At 48.3% G+C, this 20,504-nt stretch overlaps 1 protein-coding gene across 3 annotated transcripts in view; it reads right to left on the bottom strand.

The window, feature by feature from the left end:
• The window catches only part of LOC139229297 (uncharacterized), a 68,652-nt gene that overhangs the window by 22,989 nt on the left and 25,159 nt on the right, over nt 1-20,504 (bottom strand). For all 3 annotated transcript variants that reach the window (XM_070860978.1, XM_070860980.1, XM_070860981.1), the window contains exons 6-12: nt 19,746-19,942; nt 16,710-16,902; nt 16,296-16,473; nt 11,229-11,407; nt 4,195-4,403; nt 3,208-3,352; nt 2,192-2,444 (exon numbers count right to left, since the gene is read on the bottom strand). In XM_070860978.1, the coding sequence (XP_070717079.1) occupies nt 2,192-2,444; nt 3,208-3,352; nt 4,195-4,403; nt 11,229-11,407; nt 16,296-16,473; nt 16,710-16,902; nt 19,746-19,942 (1,354 nt within the window). The remainder of the gene's footprint in view (nt 1-2,191; nt 2,445-3,207; nt 3,353-4,194; nt 4,404-11,228; nt 11,408-16,295; nt 16,474-16,709; nt 16,903-19,745; nt 19,943-20,504) is intronic.

Raw genomic sequence — 20,504 nt, 5'->3', positions numbered from 1 at the left:
TCCGCCACCAGGGAGCGCATCCCCTGAAGTCCCAAGTGATCCCAGCATCCCTTGGGAGCACTGTATATAAGCCGGCCTCTAAGGCCTGTCCCTCACACTGGAGTGTCTTAATAAAGACTGAGGTCACTGTTAATTTAATCTCCCTGTGTGCAGTCTCATCTGTGTTAGGAACACAATACTCCTCTCCTGAAGTTCCGGTTCTCACAGGGGGAGGGGGGGGGAATAATTTCCCATGTGTCATGCCCAACATACCTGAGCCTAAGCCATGTGTGTCAGAAGACTGTGGAGTACATCACAGCAGAGCCTGACCTTGTTCTCATCTAACATCACCCTCATTGGCAGGGGGAAAATCAGCCACTCCTGATTGCTAAATACTGCTGGAAAATGTGTGCGTGGATATCAGATGGCCCCAAGGTTAAACAGCCTTTTGGTATCCACTCCCTAGGCTGGCACATGGTCAATGGACAACCCGGTGAGGTACTGGAGACACTGCTGCTCATGAAACAGCACCCAATAAGAGTCAGCACCTTCAGGAGAGGGGGAAAAATTAGTGAGAATACAAAAGAAACTCAAAATTAGTTGTGTCGAGAGGAGTCTCTTTATTATCTTTAGCTCCCATTTAATTTATTTGGTGGAAGATTTAACATCCGAGTCTTTTCTCCTCAGTTCCTTCCAATTGGTTAGTGAAGTTGTGCTGCTCTGTGGCCTGCTGCCAGTGCTGCCCTCATGTGTCCTGTAGATAATGTCACCTCATGTCAGCCTGACCAGCAGCTTGGCCTTGATTTACAGCAAATAGCAGCTGTTGACTGATTTAAGAAACACTTCAGCCTGTGTAAATACTGACTTTTATTTGTTTTAAACAGTAAAATTTAAAAGGACTTAGCTCTGTATGGGGAGGGTGGCAAAAGAAAGGAAAGGGAGGGAGGGTGGGAAGGAAGGGGAGGTGAGGGGGTAAGGGAGGGGAGGGGGGGAAGGCAGGTGAGGGGGAGGGGGGAAGGCAGGGAAGGAGGAGTGGGGGGTAAGGAAGGGGAGGGGTGTGTGAGAAGGGGAGGGATGATGGGAAAAAATGGGAAGAAGTTTGTGTTCAATTTTGGGTGCTCCAACTTGGGGAGGATGTAATGTCTTTGGAGGGAGTTCAGTGATGATTCACCAGGATAATCCTTGGGAAGGTGGGACTGAGATCGGATTGAGGTGTTTAAAATAATGCTGAGAATTGACAGGGTATCTCTCCAGCACAGCAACCTCGGACAAGGGGGGGCAGGTTTCAAATCAACATTAACAGGTTAAAAGTGAAGCAAAATAAATGTTTTCGCAAAAAGGGCTAGAAGGATGTCAAATGCCTAAGGAGGCCATGGATGTAAAATCAATTGAGGTATTTAAAGGGGAGATCATTATTTGAGCAGTAATGGTGTTGAAGCTGTGATGGCTCTCAAACCAATGGAGCAGGCATGATGGGTAAATGTCCGACTCCTGTTCCTATGAAAGTCTGACTGGTGTCTTGGACACAGAGTACAGAACAAGGGGAACAAGTTCACCCCATACAGCCGATCCGTCCAGACCCCTGCACCATCCTGAACACATCGAAATGCTGCAATGGAGGGACTTTCAGGTCTTGCTGCATGCACAAAATAAAATGGGCTGTGGGAGCACCTCATCTCTAATTATCTTACAGCCATTGATTCTCCTCAGTTTATTTAACTTCCTGTGGGAATGCATAAACAGAGGGGAACTGACTGAAGATAACTGAACAAAGCAGGAGCTGGCATTGAGCGAACCGAGTGCTGTCGGGCGCGGGTAGTCATTCAAACAGAAATGATATTAGAGGGGACAATGCTACTTACAAAAGGTAGTGTTTGGAAGAGTTGATGAAAAGTTAGAGGAACTGGTTATTTAATTCTTCCCCCCCAGATGGTCAGCTGCAGAACAACACAGTGTCCTCAGGATCAGGTGAGATTGTCAGCCTCGAGCGTTGGACCCCAAGCCAACCATTATCTCTTTATTTTCCCTTTTAATTTAAGGCTTAATATAACTACTATTTCCCTTGTTCTATCACTGGTTGCTGATATAGGACAATACTGTTATATGGCAGGAGCTCGGCATTCTTTGGAAAGCATCATTTCTTATTCTTCAGTTTTGGTTACTTTCACATAAAAAACTAAGTAACTGGGACTAAGCTCAATGAATCACCTACTATTTGAGTAAGGACTGTGCGTCGATATCTGACAGCTCGTCCGAGTAATGTCCTCTGTCTCCAGCAATGGGCAGCTCTCTGGGCTGTTCGAAGCAGTCTGTGATACTTTGAGAAGTATCTGAGCTCACAGCGATACCTCCACCAACTAAAAGCCCCCAACAGTGTCCGTTGGATCCGTCCAGTCTGAAATGCCCACAGGTTCTGCCGCCTCTCCTCTATCTGAAGGGTGGCAAAGTGCCAAGCCTGCAGATACCTGTGCCAAGGAAGCAATCACATCAATCAGAAACATTTCATAGGCGTGCTAGGAACTAAAAATTTACAGTTACTGTTATCAAAACATCTTCACCTTTCCAAGAAGAACTGAGTTGCTGAATAGCAAACATGTGGAGGCCCCGAGACTTCCTGCACAGCTCTTAGTACAGAGATATCATTCACCAAACTGGGGCTGAAAGGCAGAACTTTAACCAGAAGCGATTGAGCCTTTTCCTCCAGCTCAGGCCCCCTTGCTGCTGCATCCGCATCAACCCAGAGACCGCACATTTTACAGCTAGGGTTTCTTCCCCGCCCAGTCTTCAACGATCGACAGGACAGGTCTGTGCACCCCACAGGCTCGCAACAGATGCTGCCCCACGGTGACCTACTGGCGTCTCCTTGGTGCAGAAAGGGATTCACCAAAAGTGCAGATGTCCAACAACATATCTGCTGCTGATGAGAGATGCAGCGTCAGAGTGGAACCAGTCCAGATAGCCTCAGTTCTACAAGTACTGAAAGAATCCCCACTGCAGGGACCTTTAATAGGCGATGGGTCAGCAACCCAGCTCCCAATCAGTGTAAATGAAGAACACCGTATTACATGTTGAGCAAGTGGTGATCCCCAGGATTGTAATCAGTGAGATTTAACATACATTATTCGCATTTCATTCCCGAGTCGCACAAGGACAGTAACTGGGACTAAGCTCAATGAATTGCTAACTTGACCCAAAGAGCACTGACTCGCAGTAATAATCGTGTCAGACCTGCGCTGCAACATCTCGACCGCCATTATCTTCACATTTCGCTGTCTCTCCACTTTCTGCTGCCAGGTGCTGAGGATCAACAGCTTCACTCTCTGTGCCTGAACAAAAAGGAAATCAGCCTGGAGGTCGTGGACTTGCCGTCTCTCTGGAGGAGGCAACACAATGTACAAAGAAAGAATCATAGGGTGGACTGGGAATTACTTTCAATGAAAAGATTAAAACCATCACTTGTTAATCCACTGACACTGCAGGGAGCGTCAAGAATGTAAGGCTACAAATTCATTCTCTTCACTAGTGCTTATCTGAAGCACCTTTTACAGGGAATCAACACACAGAGCTTTGGAGTGTAGGAAACTAGTACACTATCCTGCACCGAGTCCGAAGCCTCAGCCAAAACACAGTGCAGGGTCTGAGCGGTGGCTCTGTGAGGAGGGGGTGAGTGGAGGGAGTGAGTGGAGGGGGTGAGTGGAGGGGGTGAGTGGAGGGGGTGAGTGGAGTCTGTGCTGAGACTGGGCGGAGAATCTGTGCAGAGACTGGGCGGAGGGTCTGTGCGGAACGGGTGTGCGGAGAGTCTATGCGGAGAGTCTGTGTGGAGGGTGTGCGGAGCGAGTGTGCGGAGCAGGCTGAGCCGAGGTGCTGTGTGGAGGGGACAAGCAGAAAGGCTGTGCAGAAGAGCTGAGAAGAGGTAGTTGCTTCCCACAGGTAGTCAGGGAAAAATGTAGGGAAGATTCAATTATAGCTGCAAAACTTTAGATCTCAGTCACTGGAATTTAAAATTACTTTACTCACATGGATACGGTCTGGAAGTCTGGTCAGTAACAACCAGGTGATAACCGCTCTACCCAGATAACACTGCAGGTGGTAACCGGTCTACCCAGGTGACAGCAGGTGATAAAATATCTACTTGGCTCGCTTGTAATTTTGATGCACTGTTTGCTCAGGCATAAACACCAGCCCTGCCCCGGCATCTCCTATGCAGACACTTACTCTGTGTATGTGTGTGCCACTGGAACATGGCCTTTTGAATTAGCTGACGTGACGTCTCTCTGCATCTTCGATCAGCTTCCAGTTTTTGTAGTAAACGCTTTTTCCAAAGGGTCAGCATAATTCGGCACTGCCGGCCAAAAGAAAATCTGTCAACTAACTCTCGGCATCTCCAACGACCCTGCCTCCAGTGGCTCCAACTCAGAAATGCTCTGCAGAAAGAATATTGCACAGAGATTCTTATTTAATCCTCCACATAAAAGTTATCAACTTGTTGCTTCCAGTTTACATGACTACTGACACTAAATCAGGGTTAAAATCAGATGGAACTGGTTTAAGTTGGTCCCTGGATGGAACATCGATGAACGGAAAAATGGAGGCTGTGGCTCCGCTGACCCTGGTGAAGCAGGAGTTGGCCACAATCCCTGGCTAGACCCTCCCGCTCAGCCTGCACAACGATTGATGACACAAAACACCATAAAGAGAGGAGAGGTAAAACAAATAGCAGCCCTGTGGCGCCACAGGTACAGGCAGCACCCGGTATGGACCTAAGCCAGGTCCCAGGCTGCAGCCACTGTCTGTGCTGTTAGATGGGCCCTGAAATTCCGGTCGGAGGCTTCTTTCGGACGAACGCCTCTGACCGGAGAATTTTTACGAAAGTACCTGGTGGTCCCAGAGGAGCCTGCGATTCCAGTGGGGAGGCCTTCTCTTCTCGTGCTGCAGGGCACGCTCCCGTCCTCTAGGTTCGGACGCAGAAGGTGCAGACACCAATCAGGTACAATATTCCAGAGGTATGGGAAATGGTCCACGTTGTCCAGGCCACGCCGTGAATCTTGATGACTGGGGGTGGGGCAGTGTTGTGCAGCGGGGACAGGTTGGTGGAGGACCTTTGTCTTACGGATGTTTAGCGTAAGGCCCATGCTTTCGTACGCCGCAGTAAATACGTTGACTATGACTTGGAGGTCAACCTCTATGTGCGCAGACGCAGGCATTGTCCACGTACTGCAGCTCGACGACAGAGGTTGGGGTGGGTCTTGGACCACCTCACACTGAAGCACTGACCACACTTGATCAGCTCCGCTGGGTAGGTCACACTGTTCGCATGCCAGACACGAGACTCCCAAAGCAAGCGTGATAAAGTGTAACATCCCCACTGACACCTAGGAGTCCCTGGCCAAAGGCCGCCCTAAATGGAGGAAGTGCATCCGGGAGGGCGCTGAGCACCTCGAGTCTAATCGGCGAGAGCATGCAGAAACCAAGCGCAGGCAGCGGAAAGAGCGTGCGGCAAACCAGTCCCATCCCCCTTTCTCTCAACGACTATCTGTCCCACCTGTGACAAGGACTGTGGTTCTCATATTGGACTGTTCAGCCACCTAAGGACTCATTTTTAGAGTGGAAGCAAGTCTTCCTCGATTCCAAGGGACTGCCTATGATGATGATGATGACAGTATTCCACAGCTTTCTCATTAATAGCAATGAGAACTCCGTATCTACCAGTTCTCATTTCTATTAATGAGGAAAAAAAACACACTAAACACCATAATAAAAAATAAAAAACACACTTCACTTAACTTTAATTTCAATTAATTTTAATTAATAAATGTCTTAGAGAAAAAAAATTACGATTAAAATGTTTTTTTTAAATCATGGTTTAAAATAAACTTACCATAGTGGGCAGGGTTTTTAAAACAATAAAATGTGTTTATGTAATTTTATTTTATTATGTTTTTGTGTGTTTTAAAATTCTTACGCCTATAAAAGTAGGCTATGCACCTTACTTTATCAGGTGCAAGAGTTTTCAGAACATCTGCTGGGCACGATATGGGTAAATACCGCAATCATGCCCATGCAAATGTCCTGGCTGCCGAGATGCGGAGGATCTGTCAAGCTGGAGCTCGACAGATCGGAAAAGCTGGCTTTTAGCGCATGCACATTGTGCGCTGAAAACCGGCTTTTGCAATGCCTTCCCGGGTCCGCACTCGGTACAGACCTGGGGAGGCCAGGATTTCTGGGTCATGATCTCAGACATGGCGACAGTGGCCTCATTCCCCTTGGGCTGTGTTATTTATGTAAACTTGTATATACCTTGTACAGCCACCAGAGGGTTCATCCCCTGAAGTCCCAAGGGATCCCACAATCCCTTGGGAGCACAGATATTTAAGGAGGCCTCACAGGCTTGAGAGGCACTCAGGAGACCTGCAATAAAAGACTACGGTCACACTTTACTTTGAGCTCACAGTATCTAGTCAGACTCTTTATTCATATATAACAACTGGCGACGAGATACAGATGACGAACGCAACGATGCAGAGAACAGTGGGCATCCTGGAGAAATTCTCGGAGGAGATGATTGGGAAACCTTCGTGGAGCGACTCGACCAATACTTCGTGGCCAACGAGCTGGAAGGCGAAGCAAATGCTGCCAAACGAAGGGCGATTCTCCTCACCGTCTGCGGGGCACCAACGTATGGCCTCATGAAAAATCGGCTTGCTTCAGCGAAACCCACAGAGAAATCGTACGATGATTTGTGCACACTGGTCCAGGAGCATCTGAACCCGAAGGAAAGCATTCTGATGGCAAGGTACCGGTTCTACACCTACAAAAAGGTCTGAAGGCCAGGAAGTGGCGAGTTATGTCGCCGAGCTAAGATGCCTTGCAGGACTTTGCGAATTTGAAGGACATTTGGAGCACATGCTCAGAGACTACTTCGTACTTGGCATTGGCCATGAAGTATTACTTCGCAAACTTTTGACTGTAGAGACCCCAACCTTGAGTAAGGCCATAGCGATAGCCCAGGCGTTCATTGACAATATTAAGCAAATCTCTCAGCACACGAGTGCTGCTACAAGTATTGTGAACAAAGTAATGTTGTTTTCAAATCGCAATGTACAGGGCAGGCCCCACTTGCCTGCAGCTGCACGTACGCAGATGTCTCAGAGTCCACCATCAAGGGTGATGAATGCAAGGCCATTAACACCTTGTTGGCGCTGTGGGGGTGATCATCGTTTCCATTCATGCCGCTTCAAAGGGTACATTTGCAAGGGCTGTGAAACAATGGGACACCTCCAACACATGTGCAGGCAAGCTGCAAACCCTGTTAATCCTGCAAACCACCATATTGCAGAGGAGGACAGATCCACGGCGGATCACGACGAACCAGAGCCTCAGACCGAGGAGGCAGAGGTATATGAGATGCACACATTTACCAGTGTCCCCCGATAATGCTGAAGGTTGAATTAAATGGACTCCTGATGTCAATGGAGCTGGACACGGGCGCGAGCCAGTCTATTATGAGCAGAAAGACTTTTGAAAAATTGTGGTGCAGCAAGGCCTCAAGGCCAGTTTTGACTCCCATTTGCACGAAACGGAGAACTTACACAAAGGAACTGATTCCCATAATTGGCAGTGCTACTGTAAAGGTCTCCTACGATGGAGCGGTGCACAAGCTACCACTCTGGGTGGTACCGGGCGATGGTCCCACGCTACTCGGCAGGAGCTGGCTGAGAAAGATACGCTGGAACTGGGACGACGTCCGAGTGCTCTCGCCCGCTGACGACACTTCGTGTGCCCAGGTCTTAAACAAGTTCCCTTCGCTGTTCGAACCAGGAATCAGGAAGTTCCAAGGAGCAAAAGTGCAGATCCACCTAATTCCGGGGGTGCGACCCATCCATCACAAGGCGAGAGCAGTATCGTACATGATGAAAGGGTAGAGAGGGCATCATCTCGCCGGTTGAATTCAACAAGTGGGCCAGTCCGATTGTTCCCACCCTCAAGGGAGACAGCACTGTCAGAATCTGTGGTGATTACAAAGTGACTATCAATCATTTTTCCCTGCAGGATCAATACCCACTACAAAAGGCTGACGACCTTTTTGTTACGCCGGCGGGAGGAAAGACGTTCACAAAGCTGGACTTGATCTCTGCCTACATAACGCAGGAGCTGGAGAAATCATTGAAGGGCCTCACCTGCATCAACACGCACAAAGGTCTCTTCATTTATAACAGATGCCCGTTTGGAATTCGATCAGCCGCGGCAAAACGCCAGAGAAACATGGAAAGCTTACTGAAGTCGGTCCCGCGCATGGTGGTCTTCCAGGACGACATCTTGGTTACAGATCGGGACAGAGTCGAGCATCTGCAGAACCTGGAGGAGGTTCTTAGTCGACTCAGCCGTGTGGGGCTCAGGTTGAAACGCTTGAAGTACGTTTTCCTGGCGCCTGAAGTGGAGTTTCTGGGGAGAAAAGTCACGGCGGACGGCATCGGGCCCACCGATTCGAAGACAGAGGCAATCGAGAACGCACCGAGGCCACAGAACATGACGGAGCTGCGGTCGTTTCTAGGACTCCTGAACTATTTAGGTAACTTCTTACCGGGTCTCAGCACATTGTTAGAACCACTGCACACCTTACTGTGTAAAGGAGATGAATGGGTATGGGGCAAAAGCCAAGAAAATGTCTTTGTAAAAGCTAGAAAATTGTTATGCTCAAACAAATTGCTTGTGTTGTATGATCCATGTAAGTGTTTGGTACTAGCATGTGATGCGTCGTCGTATGGCGTCGGGTGTTATTGCAACAAGCTAATGATTCTGGGAAATTGCAACCGGTTGCCTATGCATCCAGGAGTCTGTCTAAGGCCGAGAGAACCTACAGCATGATTGAAAAAGAAGTGTTAGCGTGTGTCTATGGGGTAAAGAAAATGCATCATCAATATCTGTTTGGGCTAAAATTTGAATTGGAAATGGACCATAAGCCACTAATATCCCTGTTTTCCAAGAGTAAAGGGATAAATACTAATGCATCGGCCCGCATCCAGAGATGTGCGCTCACATTGTCCGCATACAATGACGCCATCCGCCACAGGCCAGGCACAGAAAACTGTCGATGCTTTCAGTAGGCTGCCATTGCCCACCATGGGGGTGGAAACGGCGCAGCCTGCAGATTTAGTTATGGTTATGGAAGCATTCGAGAGTGAGCAATCACTCATCACAGCCCGACAGATTAGAACCTGAACGAGTCAGGACTCCTTACTGTCCCTAGTAAAAAATTGTGCGCTGGTCCAGTGTCCCAGTAGAAATGCTGGAAGAGATAAAGCCGTACCAGCGTTGCAAAGATGAAATGTTTATACAGGCAGATTGCCTTCTGTGGGGCAATCGGGTAGTGGTCCCCAAGAAGAGGAGAGACATTTTCATCAGTGAATTCCGCAGTACCCACCCAGGCATCGTAATGATGAAAACGATAGCCAGATCCCACATGTGATGGTCCGGTATCGATGCGGACTTAAGAGTCCTGCGTGCACAGATGTAACACATGCTCGCAGTTAAATAATGCACCCAGGGAGGCGCCACTAAGTTTATGGTCTTGGCCCTCCAAACCGTGGTCCAGGGCCCGTGTCAACTATGCAGGCCCGTTTTTGGGTAACATGTTCCTTGTGGTTGTAGATACGTACTCCAAATGGATTGAATGAGAGATAATGTCGGCAAGCACGTCCGCTGCCACCACTGAAAGCCTGCGGGCCATGTTTGTCACGCTCGGACTACCTGATGTGCTTGTGAGCGACAACGGGCCATGTTTTACCAGTGCCGAGTTCAAAGAGTTCATGACCCTTAAAGGGGTTAAACATGTTACATCTGTCCAGTTCAAACCAGCATCCAATGGTCAGGCAGAGAGAGCAGTGCAAACTATCAAGCAGGACTTGAAGAGGGTAACTGAAGGCTCACTGCAGACTCGCCTATCCCGAGTTCTGCTTAGCTACCGCACGAGACCCCACTCGCTCACTGGGATTCCACCTGCTGAACTGCTCATGAAAAAGGCACTTAAGACAAGGCTCTCGTTAGTTCATCCTGATCTACATGAACAGGTAGAGAGCAGGCGCCTTCAACAAAGTACATATCATGATAGCGCTAATGTGTCATGCGAAATTGAAATCAATGATCCTGTATTTGTATTGAATTATGGACAAGGTCCCAAGTGGCTTCCCGGCACTATTGTGGCCAAAGAGGGGAGTAGGGTGTTTCGGGTCAAACTTCAAATGGACTCATTCACCGGAAACACTTGGACCAAATCAAACTCAGAATCATGGACTATCCTGAGCAACCAACTTTGGACCCTACCTTCTTTGACCCCCCCCCAACATACACACCAGTGGCAACCGACACTGCGGTTCACCATGAAGCAGAACCCATCACCCGCAGCAGCCCAGCAGGACTCACCACACCAGGCAGCCCTGCAAGACTTGTTGCACAGCAGCCCAGCGAGGGCCCAACAAACGATTCACCAAAACCAGCATTTGCACCGAGACGATCAACCAGGGAAAGAATGGCCCCAGATCGACTCACCTTGTAAATAGTTACACTGTTGACTTTGGGGGGCGGGGGCGGGTGGGGGGGGGGGCGGCAGCGGGGAGGGGGGGTGGGGGGGGTGTTGTTATGTATGTAAACTTGTATATATCTTTTACAGCCACCAGAGGGCTCGTCCTCTGGAGTTCCAAGGGATCCCACAATCCCTTGGGAGCACAGGTACTTAAGGAGGCCTCACAAGCTGGAGAGGCACTCTGGAGACCTGCAATAAAAGACTACGGTCACACTTTACTTTGAGCTCGCAGTATCCGATCAGACTCGTTATTCATATATAACAGGCTGGGGATACGGAGGGAAGAAGAGAGAAAATTAGAAAATCAGGCAAGGTTCTCCCTCCTGATCACCGTTCAGCAGTCCTCACTAATGTGTGGGCAGGATTTCGCTCAACTGGGATACCTGTTGTGGCTAAATAGTCTCCCGACAATCACTATCTAAGCTCACATAAAGAATGGGTGTTTGATTGTGGTGTTGGAAGGCAACCAGTACTTGTGGAGCTCGCGCCTTCAGGAGAGGAGGGGACCTGAACCCCCGTGAGAGTCAGCACCTTCAGAAGAGGAGGGACCTGAACCCCAGTGAGAGTCAGCACCTTCAGGGGAGATGAGGGGTAAATAAACTAAAAACCAACAAGAAAGGATCGAGCAGTGGGCAGATAGCGGAATACCAACTAACACTCGCTCGTGTACCTTGACAGCAGGGACCGTTGGTGAAAACGCTCCACTCGGTGCACCTGTCGCAATCGCGCAGCCCAGAGCACCAGGTGCTGTTCAACCAGGTGCTTCTCCACTTTGCGCTGAAGCCACTTTCCTGCTCTCGCCAGGTCAGGTCTATTCACTGGTCTTGCTTCATCAAGCAGCACAATCCCCTACAAGTAAATGTCACAAATAATTAGTTTTTCTGTGTTTGTATTTCCATGTTACTTTTCAGGCCCTCTGGCAGGATTATCAACCAAGAACACAGCAGAGTTAGAAAGTTAGAAAGGCTACCACCTCCACACAGGTACTCAAGTGTCAGCTGTGGCTCAGTGGGTAGCATACTCATCTCTGAATCAGAAGGTTGTGGGTTCAAGTCCCATTCCAGAGCACTAGGCTGACACGCCTTCCCATGTCAGCGCACCTTCCCAACCCGACCTGCGAGGGAACAACACCAGCAGCAGCGGGGATAAAAGAAGAGAGCAGCCAGCTACCCCAGAAATCGGTGCGGTCCCGTCCTGCAAGATCATCAGCAGGCCAGGGCCATCAGAGGGAGCAGTGTGCAGCGGACCGGCCCGGAAATCGGCACGGTCCCAGCCTGCAAGACCATCAGCAGGCCAGGGCCATCAGAGGGAGCAGCATACGGCAGCAGACCACTGCAGGGGGCAGCGTGTGCTTCTGCAGGAGGGCGACGGCTGCAAAGCCAGGTCGCTGATTGCAGTGTGGGCAGCCACAGCAGGAGGGTCGAAGGAGCGGCAAGAGTTTGTAGAAGGAAGTGACCGGGGCCCAGGAAAGGCGTGAGTCTGGGGCCCAGAAGAGGCGAGGGCCCAGGGGCAGCACGAGCCAGCCCACATTGTGATATGTGTGCACACTAGGTCCGTGCAGCAGAGCAGGTCTCCAGTCATCTTGGGTAATCCTTGTCACTGGACCAAGACCTAGCTCTGTCAAGCCCGTGTGGTGGCTGGTGTGCAACGGCCACCACATGTTAAAGAAATCCAAGCACAAGCATCCTCTCTGCATCCACCTTGTCAAGCCCCTGCCAAGATGTAGTTCGGGGGCTGGAATATTAGGTCCTTCATTGAAACACCTATGAACTCATCCCTTTTTGGCGTGGAAGCAAGTCATCCTTGCTTCGAGGGACTGCCTATGATGATGACCACAGGCAGCAGCGTGAGCAGGTAAGAGACGGCGACAAAGGAGAACAGGGCGACTATATTTGACTTCACAGGAAGGCAGGGAAGTGATTGGTTGGTGAGTTTTTCTCTTCTCATGCTTCAAATTAAGGGCCTTAAATTAGGGGCCGGGATTAATAACTAAAAACGAAATCTAATTAATTAAATACATTAGAGATGGCAGGGCAGACAATGTGTCACTGCTGCAACATATGGGAGCTGGTGGACGCCATTGAGCTCCACGGCGACCACATCTGCAGCAAGTGTCTGCAGCTCGAGGAACTTTGGCTCCGCGTTGATGAGCTGGAGTCCGAGCTGCAGACACTACAACACATCAGGGAGGGGGAAGTTACCTGGATGCCGCGATCCAGCAGCTCGTCACACCAATTAGAGTAATTAATTCAAATTCGATCCGTGGTCAGGAACAGGGTGTGACGAGTGAGGAATGTATGGGGACAGGATGGAGTGATGGAGGAGCCTCGGCCGTTGCTCTTGTCCAACAGGTTCGAGCTCTTACTCGCTGTGTGGACGAGAGCAGGGACTGCAGGAAGGATGAGCAAACTGACCACATCATCATGGTACAGGGGGCCATTCAAGTGGGGGGAGTAAAAAGAAACGTTGTTGTAGTAGGGGACAGTATCATTAGGGGGATAGATAAGGTTCTCTGCAGCCGAGTGTGTGAGTCCCGAAGGCTGTGTTGCCTGCCCGCTGCCAGGGTTAAGGACATCTCCTCAGGGCTGGAGGGGAACTTGGAATAAGAACATAAGAAATAGGAGCAGGAGTAGGCCATAAGGCCCCTCGAGTCTGCTCCGCCATTTAATACAATCATGGCTGATCCAATCATGGACTCAGGTCCACTTCCCTGCCTGCTCCCCATAACTCCTTATTCCCTTATTGGTTAAGAAACTGTCTATCTGTGTCTTAAATTTATTTAATGTCCCAGCTTCCACAGCCCTCTGAGGCAGCGAATTCCACAGATTCACAACCCTCAGAGAAGAAATTCCTCCTCATCTCAGTTTTAAATGGGTGGCCCCTTATTCTATTATGCCCCCTAGTTCTAGTCTCCCCTAGTATCAGTGGAAATATCCTCTCTGCATCCACCTTGTCAAGCCCTCTCATAATCTTATACATTTCGATAAGATCACCTCATTCTTCTGAATTCCAATGAGTAGAGGTCCAACCTACTCAACCTTTCCTCATAAGTCATAAATGGGAGGGGGAAGATCCACTTGTCGTAGTCCACGTGGGTACCAACGACATAGATAGGACAAAGAAAGAGATTCTGCTGAGGGATTATGAGCAGCTAGGGGCCAAACTTAAAAAGGCAGAACCACAAATGTAATAATCTCTGGAATACTACCTGAGCCACGAGCAAATTTGTATAGGGTAAATAAGATCAGAGAGTTAAACACGTGGCTCAAAGACTGGTGTGGGAGAAATGGGATTTGGTTCGTGGGACACTGGCACCAGTACTGGGGTAAGAGGGAGCTGTTCCGTTGGGACGGACTCCACTGAGACCGTGCTGGGACTAGGGTCCTGGTGAATCAAATAACTAGGGCTGTAGGGAGGGCTTTAAACTAATTAGTGGGGGGAGGATCCAGATGAGTGAAAATTTAAAAAGTCAAAGAATAAGGAGAAGGCAACAGAGCAGAGTAGCACCGGGAGAAATGAAAACCAGAGCGTGCCAGGAAGGGACAGAACGTATAAACATAAAGGTAAATCAGAAAGTGGGGTCAAAGCAGGAAAAAAGGGTAAAAACAAATTTAAAAGCTCTTTATCTGAATGCATGTAGTATTCGGAACAAAATAGATGAGTTGACGGCACAAATAGATACAAATTGGTATAATCTGATAGCCATTACAGAGACACTGTTACAAGTTGACCAGGACTGGGAACTAAATATTCAGGGGTATTTGACAATTCGGAAGGACAGACAGAAAGGAAAAGGAGGTGAGGTAGCGCTGGTAATAAAGGATGAGATCAGTGCTTTAGTGAGAAACTATATTGGCTCAGAAGATCAGGATGTTGAATCAGTTTGGGTGAAGATAAGGAATAATAAGGGGAAAAAGTCGCTGGTGGGTGTAGTCTATAGGCCCCCTAATAGTAGCTACACTGTTGGACGGAGTACAAATCAAGAAATAATGGAAGCTTGTAAAAAAGGAACGGCAATAATCATGGGTGATTTTAACCTTCATATTGATTAGATGCAGTCACACAGGCATCCACAGTGTGGAGCTACAGACATTACAGTAGAAGACACTAAAAACATTCCAATAGTGGATAATCAAGGGGCTTTGGGAGGGAGGAACTTAATACAATCACAATCACTGATGAAGTTGTGCTCGGTAAAATAATGGGACTAAAGGCAGACAAGTCCCCTGGACCTGATGGCTTACATCCTAGGGTCTTAAAAGAAGTGGCTGCAGAGATAGTGGATGCATTGGTTGTAATCTACCAAACTTCCCTGGATTCTGGGGTGGTCCCAGCAAATAGGAAAACCACAATTGGAAAACCCCTATTTAAAAAAGAAGGCAGACAAAAAGCCGAAAATTATAGACTAGTTAGCCAACAGCTGTCATTGGGAAAATGCTGGAGTCCATTATTAAGGAAGCAGTAGCAGGACATTTGGAAAAGCATAATTCAATCAAGCAGAGTCAGCATGGTTTTATGAAAGGGAAATCATGTTTGACAAATTTGCTGGAATTCTTTGAGAATGTAATGAGCAGGGTGGATAAGGAGGAACCAGTGAATTTCTTCTCTCAGAGGGTTGTAAATCTATGAAATTCTCTGCCTCAGAGAGCTGTGGATACTGGGTCATTGAAAATATTTAAGGCAGAGATAGTCAGATTTTTGAGCGATAGGGGAATAAAGGGTTATGGGGAGCGGGCAGGGAAGTGGAGCTGAGTCCATGATCAGATCAGCCATGATCTTATTAAATGGTGGAGCAGGCTCGAGGGGCCAGGTGGCCTACTCCTGTTCCTATTTCTTATGTTCTTATGTTAAACGTTCTCTCAGACGTAAAAGGTCCCATGGTACTTTTTCGAAGAAGAGCAGGTGTGTTATCCCCGGTGTCCTGGCCAAAGTTTATCCTTCAATCAACATCACTAAAACAGATTATCTGGTCATTATTACATTGTTGTTTGTGGGAGCTTGCTGTGCATTTCCCACATTAAGCTACACTCCAAAAGTACTTCATTGGCTGTAAAGTGCTTTGAGACATCCAGTGGTCGTGAAAAGCGCTATATAAATACAAGTCTTACTTTCTTTCAAGCAGAAGGTTAACCTGCCTTCACTGCACAGAACAAGTTTTTCAGTTGTAGGGGCATTAATATTGTACTGCAGTGTGATTAAGGAGTCACCTTTAGAAAATAAACATTTAAAAGGCAATGCGCAAAGGGCAGGGGAATGGGCCAAATGGGGAGCTCTTCAGAGAGAGGGGACAGGGGCAATGGGCCAAATGGATGAGCCCTTTAATAAGCGCTGCTGAAGGGTCTTTCCTGCCTGTTGGTGCCACAAGTTTCTGAACGAGTATATTACGCAGGCACTGGGGCAGCCCAGTATCATGAAAGGCTCCAACCAGCATATCTAAATATTTAATTTCCATTTTGATACTTCCGGCGCATGCCCTGGATCCCTACAGAGGAGCGCGCTACAATATGGAGGAAGATGCATAACCAGTGTGCTTGCCATATTGGGCATTTAAGCTCCCGTTTTACACCTGAGATCTCTGGACCACTAGGATAACTAACTTTTCAACTTTTGACAGAAACAACAACATTTTCAGACCGTGTACGAGGTGGTAGTTTACCAGCCAGGAGCCTCAGACTTCGCTGCCTGGACATTATTTGCTCGATCTGTCTGGGATCTTGGGCATGTATTATCCATCTACCTGTTCAGCTGATCTGCAGTTAGTGTCAGACGACTCCCATGTACTCGATAATGTGACCATGCAGTCCTGTTGAGGCAGATGTTTGCTGAATTCCTGCAGATGCGGTTGGAAGGATTCCTTAGGCCAGGGTTTCTGAGCATCCTGCGATTGGCTCCATGTTGGCATCCTGCCGAACTGACTGAATACAAGATCACCAATTCAGTGCCAAAATATGCACAGAAACTCCTGAAAACCATCTCGCTCTTTGGGGACCAGACTCCCAAATTCAGCCTCGACAATGTGCCTGATCTCACCTGCTCTCCCTCAGTGTTCAGATTCAAGTTTCCCCCCCGCCGCCAACTCCCAGCAACCCCACCCCCACAGTCCCTACTCTAAACCACTCCCCACCCCAGCCCCCCAACCCTCACATCATACTTAGCCAGCTGCAGTTTGTAAATCTCCTCTCTCCAGTCCTGGAATGCTGGCTGCAGTGTCTGGTCTGGGCGAATACCGTGCAGTGAATAGGAGTCTCGCTGAGATACCCGGACATCCTCCACTTGGACACAGGTCTCACTTACTCCATCCTGGATGTAGTCATCATCCTCTCCCTGATTCCAACAGCCAAGAGCTAAACAGAGACACAGAAAGTAAATCCAGTTCGACTGAAAGAACCAAGGCCCTGAATATACATTGGTGCGAGATCAGCTCCTCTGTTCTGAACACGTCAGGGAGGGGACGGCATGAGGAGGTTGGTGGGAGGGGGAGCCTCCCTCAGCTCTCCACTGCAGGGATCTCAGCTTCTTCCCCAGTGCCGCGTGCCATCCTTTGAAACACAATTTGTGCCAACTTCCAGGCAGCACTAACAAAGTTAAGCCAAAGCAGCTCTATGCCAGTCCAGCAATTCAGTGCTGATCAGCGGTCACTGCGATTCCAGAAAACTGTGTGCCTTATATCCTGCAGCTCAACCTCTAATTCCTCCCCGTTCAAACTGGGTGTAGATCAAATGACAAGCACTCCATGCCCGGCACACGTTTACACAATGCACGTCAGCAGCAACCCAAATGACAGGCTCTGCTGCTTCTGTATACGTGCACACTGCTGAGGGAGTTATGATGCTCTGAAAAGCACTACCTGAAGGGTGGTAGAAGCGGATTCAATGGTAACTTTTATAAGGAAAAATGTGTAGGGCGATGGGGAAAGAGCAGGGGAGTGGGACTAATTGGATATTTGCACGAGGGGCTGGATGGGCACCTTCGGTGCTGTATGAATCAATAAATATCAGGCCCTGCTATTTGTGATTTTCTTCACAGAATTTGAGTCACCAAATAGAACCATTCTAAATCATCCAAAGGAATATCCAACTGCATGTGTGGGCTCCAGTGAATCATTGCAGTACCTGGTATCAATCACCAGAGGGTACTAGTGAGCTAGGTAAATGTGCTGGAAAGGAAGTCACTCAGCAATTTATAATAATTTTCATTCATCTGTCAAATTCTCGCAGGTCCAGGTGCAGAGCAGCAGATCCTGGAGTAGATGCTTCTAGAAAGGTTTACTTGAATATAATGGGCCTATAATGTCCAGTTAGACCAAACAAGAGTATAAAATAGTTAGCAGAATGGGATCCATTCTGAATGCATTCAAGGTTTACTCGATTGAATTACATAGAATTTATAGCACAGAAACAGGCCCTTCAGCTCAATTGGTCTGTGCTGGTGCTAATGTTCCTCGCAAGCTTCCTCCCACCCTACTTCATCTAACCCCATCTGCATATCCTTCTATTCTTTTCTCCCTCATGTACTTATCTAGTTTCCCCTTAAATGCATCTGCCATTTGCCTTAACTACTCCTTGTGATAGCGAGTTCCATATTCTAATCACTACGGGTAAAGAAGTTTCTTCTGAATTCCCTATTTATTAGTGACTTATCTTGTATTTTAAATACCCCTAGTTTAAGACTCTCCTACAAGTGGAAACATCTTCTCTACGTCTACCCTATCAACCCCTTTCACAATCTTAAAGGGTCACCTCTCAGCCTTTTCTTTTCTAGCCTGTTCAGTCTTTCCTCTATATCCATTTAGTAATATATGCACAGTACAGGTTGGACTGCCCTTTTCCGGGACTCGTTCTCCGGCACCACCCCTCGTCCGGCATGATTCTGGTGGCCGGGGGCACATGCGCAGAACGCGGCCGACCTCCACCCTGACTTTGGGGCCCGCCAACACCGACCTCCTCCTCAGGCCTCCTTCATCCCCCCACTCACCTCTCGAGCTGACCTCCCTTTATCCGGCAAAATCCCTTATTCGGCCCAGGCCAGGTCCAGAGGTTGCCGGATAAGGAAGGTTCAACCTGTACTGCAAGTGTGGTCTAACCAAGGTTCTACAAGTTTAACATAACCTCTCTGCTTTTCAATTCTATTCCTCCAGAAATGAGCCCCAGTGCTTTGCATTTTATGGCCTTGTTAACCTGCGTTGCTACTTTTAATGTGTATCTGTACCCCTAGATCCCCTTGGTCCTCTATCCCTTTTAGACTATTTTCCAAGCCTCGTTATTCCTCCTACCAAAATGCAGCACCTTTCACTTATCTATGTTAAATTAATTTGCCAATTGCACGCCCATTCTGCAAGTTTATGAATGTCATCTTGTATTTTGCTGAGTCTTTCTCAGTCTTAATTATCCCCCCTCCCCCCCGCCGCCAAATGTGGTGTCATGCAAATATATGCAAATTAAGCTGCAGATTGGTAGCGACAGTTGGCCTTCTTTGAATACGTTACCCTGTGGGGCAGCAACGTACTGAGAAAAGGTGAGGAGGTGGCTACATGGGATCGATCCATCAAAATGAGACAGGCTTGTTGGCCTGTTACTGTTTCAAAAAATTCTGTTCAGACATGGGTCTGTTCGCTACATTCACAATGAACAATCAGTTTGTTCGGATTGCTGTCACATCAATGAAGCATTCAGCAATTTAAAACAGCAAACCTAGGGGGAAAAAACCTTTGTACAGTTTGTTCAAGGAAACAAGAAACTCCACAGACTTGAGCACCTAATCCAGGCTGACACTCTAGTACTCGACACTCGGAGGTGTCGCCTTCCATATGAGGCATTAAACTGAGGCCCCATCTGCCCTCTCAGCTGGATGTAAAAAATCCCATGGCACTATTCGAAGAGCAGGGGAGTTCTCAGTGTCCTGGCCAATATTTATCCCTCAACCAACATTACTAAAACAGATTATCTGGTCGTTATCACATTGCTGTTTGTAAATTCTTGCTGTGTGCAAATTGGCTGTCGTTTCCTACATTACAACAGCAACCACACTTCAAAAATACTGAATTGGCTATAAAGCCCTTTGGGACATGCTGAGGTTGTGAAAGGTGCTATATCAATGCAAGTTCTTACCATCATTTTTAAACTGTAATTAAAGTGAAATGAGCAAATCTGCATTATGGTTAGTGATGAAGTACAAACGGGCAAGTGACCTGTAGTTTGCTGCTGTGTTTGCGTGTGGCACAGTTGGAAAAGGTGCAAGACGGTCACTTTCTCGTCACGTTTTCGCTGCAACATTATGCGCCACAGCAGGAAGCAACTCCGCAAATTGTCAGTGTGGCCCCCTTCTAGGATGCGTCGGCAGACAGCTTTTTGTCCAACAAACCGAGTCCGTGCATCAAAGCAACCCCTGGGAACAGAAACACACAAAGTAAAGTCAGTGCTCTGGTAACACATGGATAGCCAACCAGACAGCATTTAATGATGAAAAATCACTTGGCATTTTACTGCATCACAGTAACTTGACATAAACCCCAGGTAATTCATGTAAACGGCGACAACCTCACCCCATACGGTGCACCACACTCCACACTGAGGGACAAGTGCACACAGCAATAGACTGCAGGTAGAGGAGTCGCCACATGCTGGCACCACCATCTCCAGGCTTCCCCTGCTCTCAGCCAAGCACTTCCTGCCCAGGGTGAAGTTTAGAGCAGGCTTGCAGTCTTTTTCTCCTCGGTTTGCCCTCCCCACCACTCCTGAAAGCACCGACAGTTTGGATCCCTGTGTGCTGGGTGCCCTCTGATACCTCGGCGGAGGAGTGGCGAGAGATCGTGGCAGAGATGCGGCGAATGAGGGTATGGGGCCCAGACGAGCAGAGGGCCCAGGGGCAGCACGGGCCAGCCCACCCTGCGATATGTGCGCGGACTAGGTCCGTGCAGCAGAGCTGGTCTCCAGTCGTCCTGGTTCAA

Source organism: Pristiophorus japonicus, chromosome 18, assembly GCF_044704955.1.
Source record: "Pristiophorus japonicus isolate sPriJap1 chromosome 18, sPriJap1.hap1, whole genome shotgun sequence".
Taxonomy (NCBI): Eukaryota; Metazoa; Chordata; class Chondrichthyes; family Pristiophoridae; genus Pristiophorus; species Pristiophorus japonicus.
Note: the sequence above shows the minus strand (reverse complement) of the source record. Positions and strands in the feature narration are given on the sequence as shown.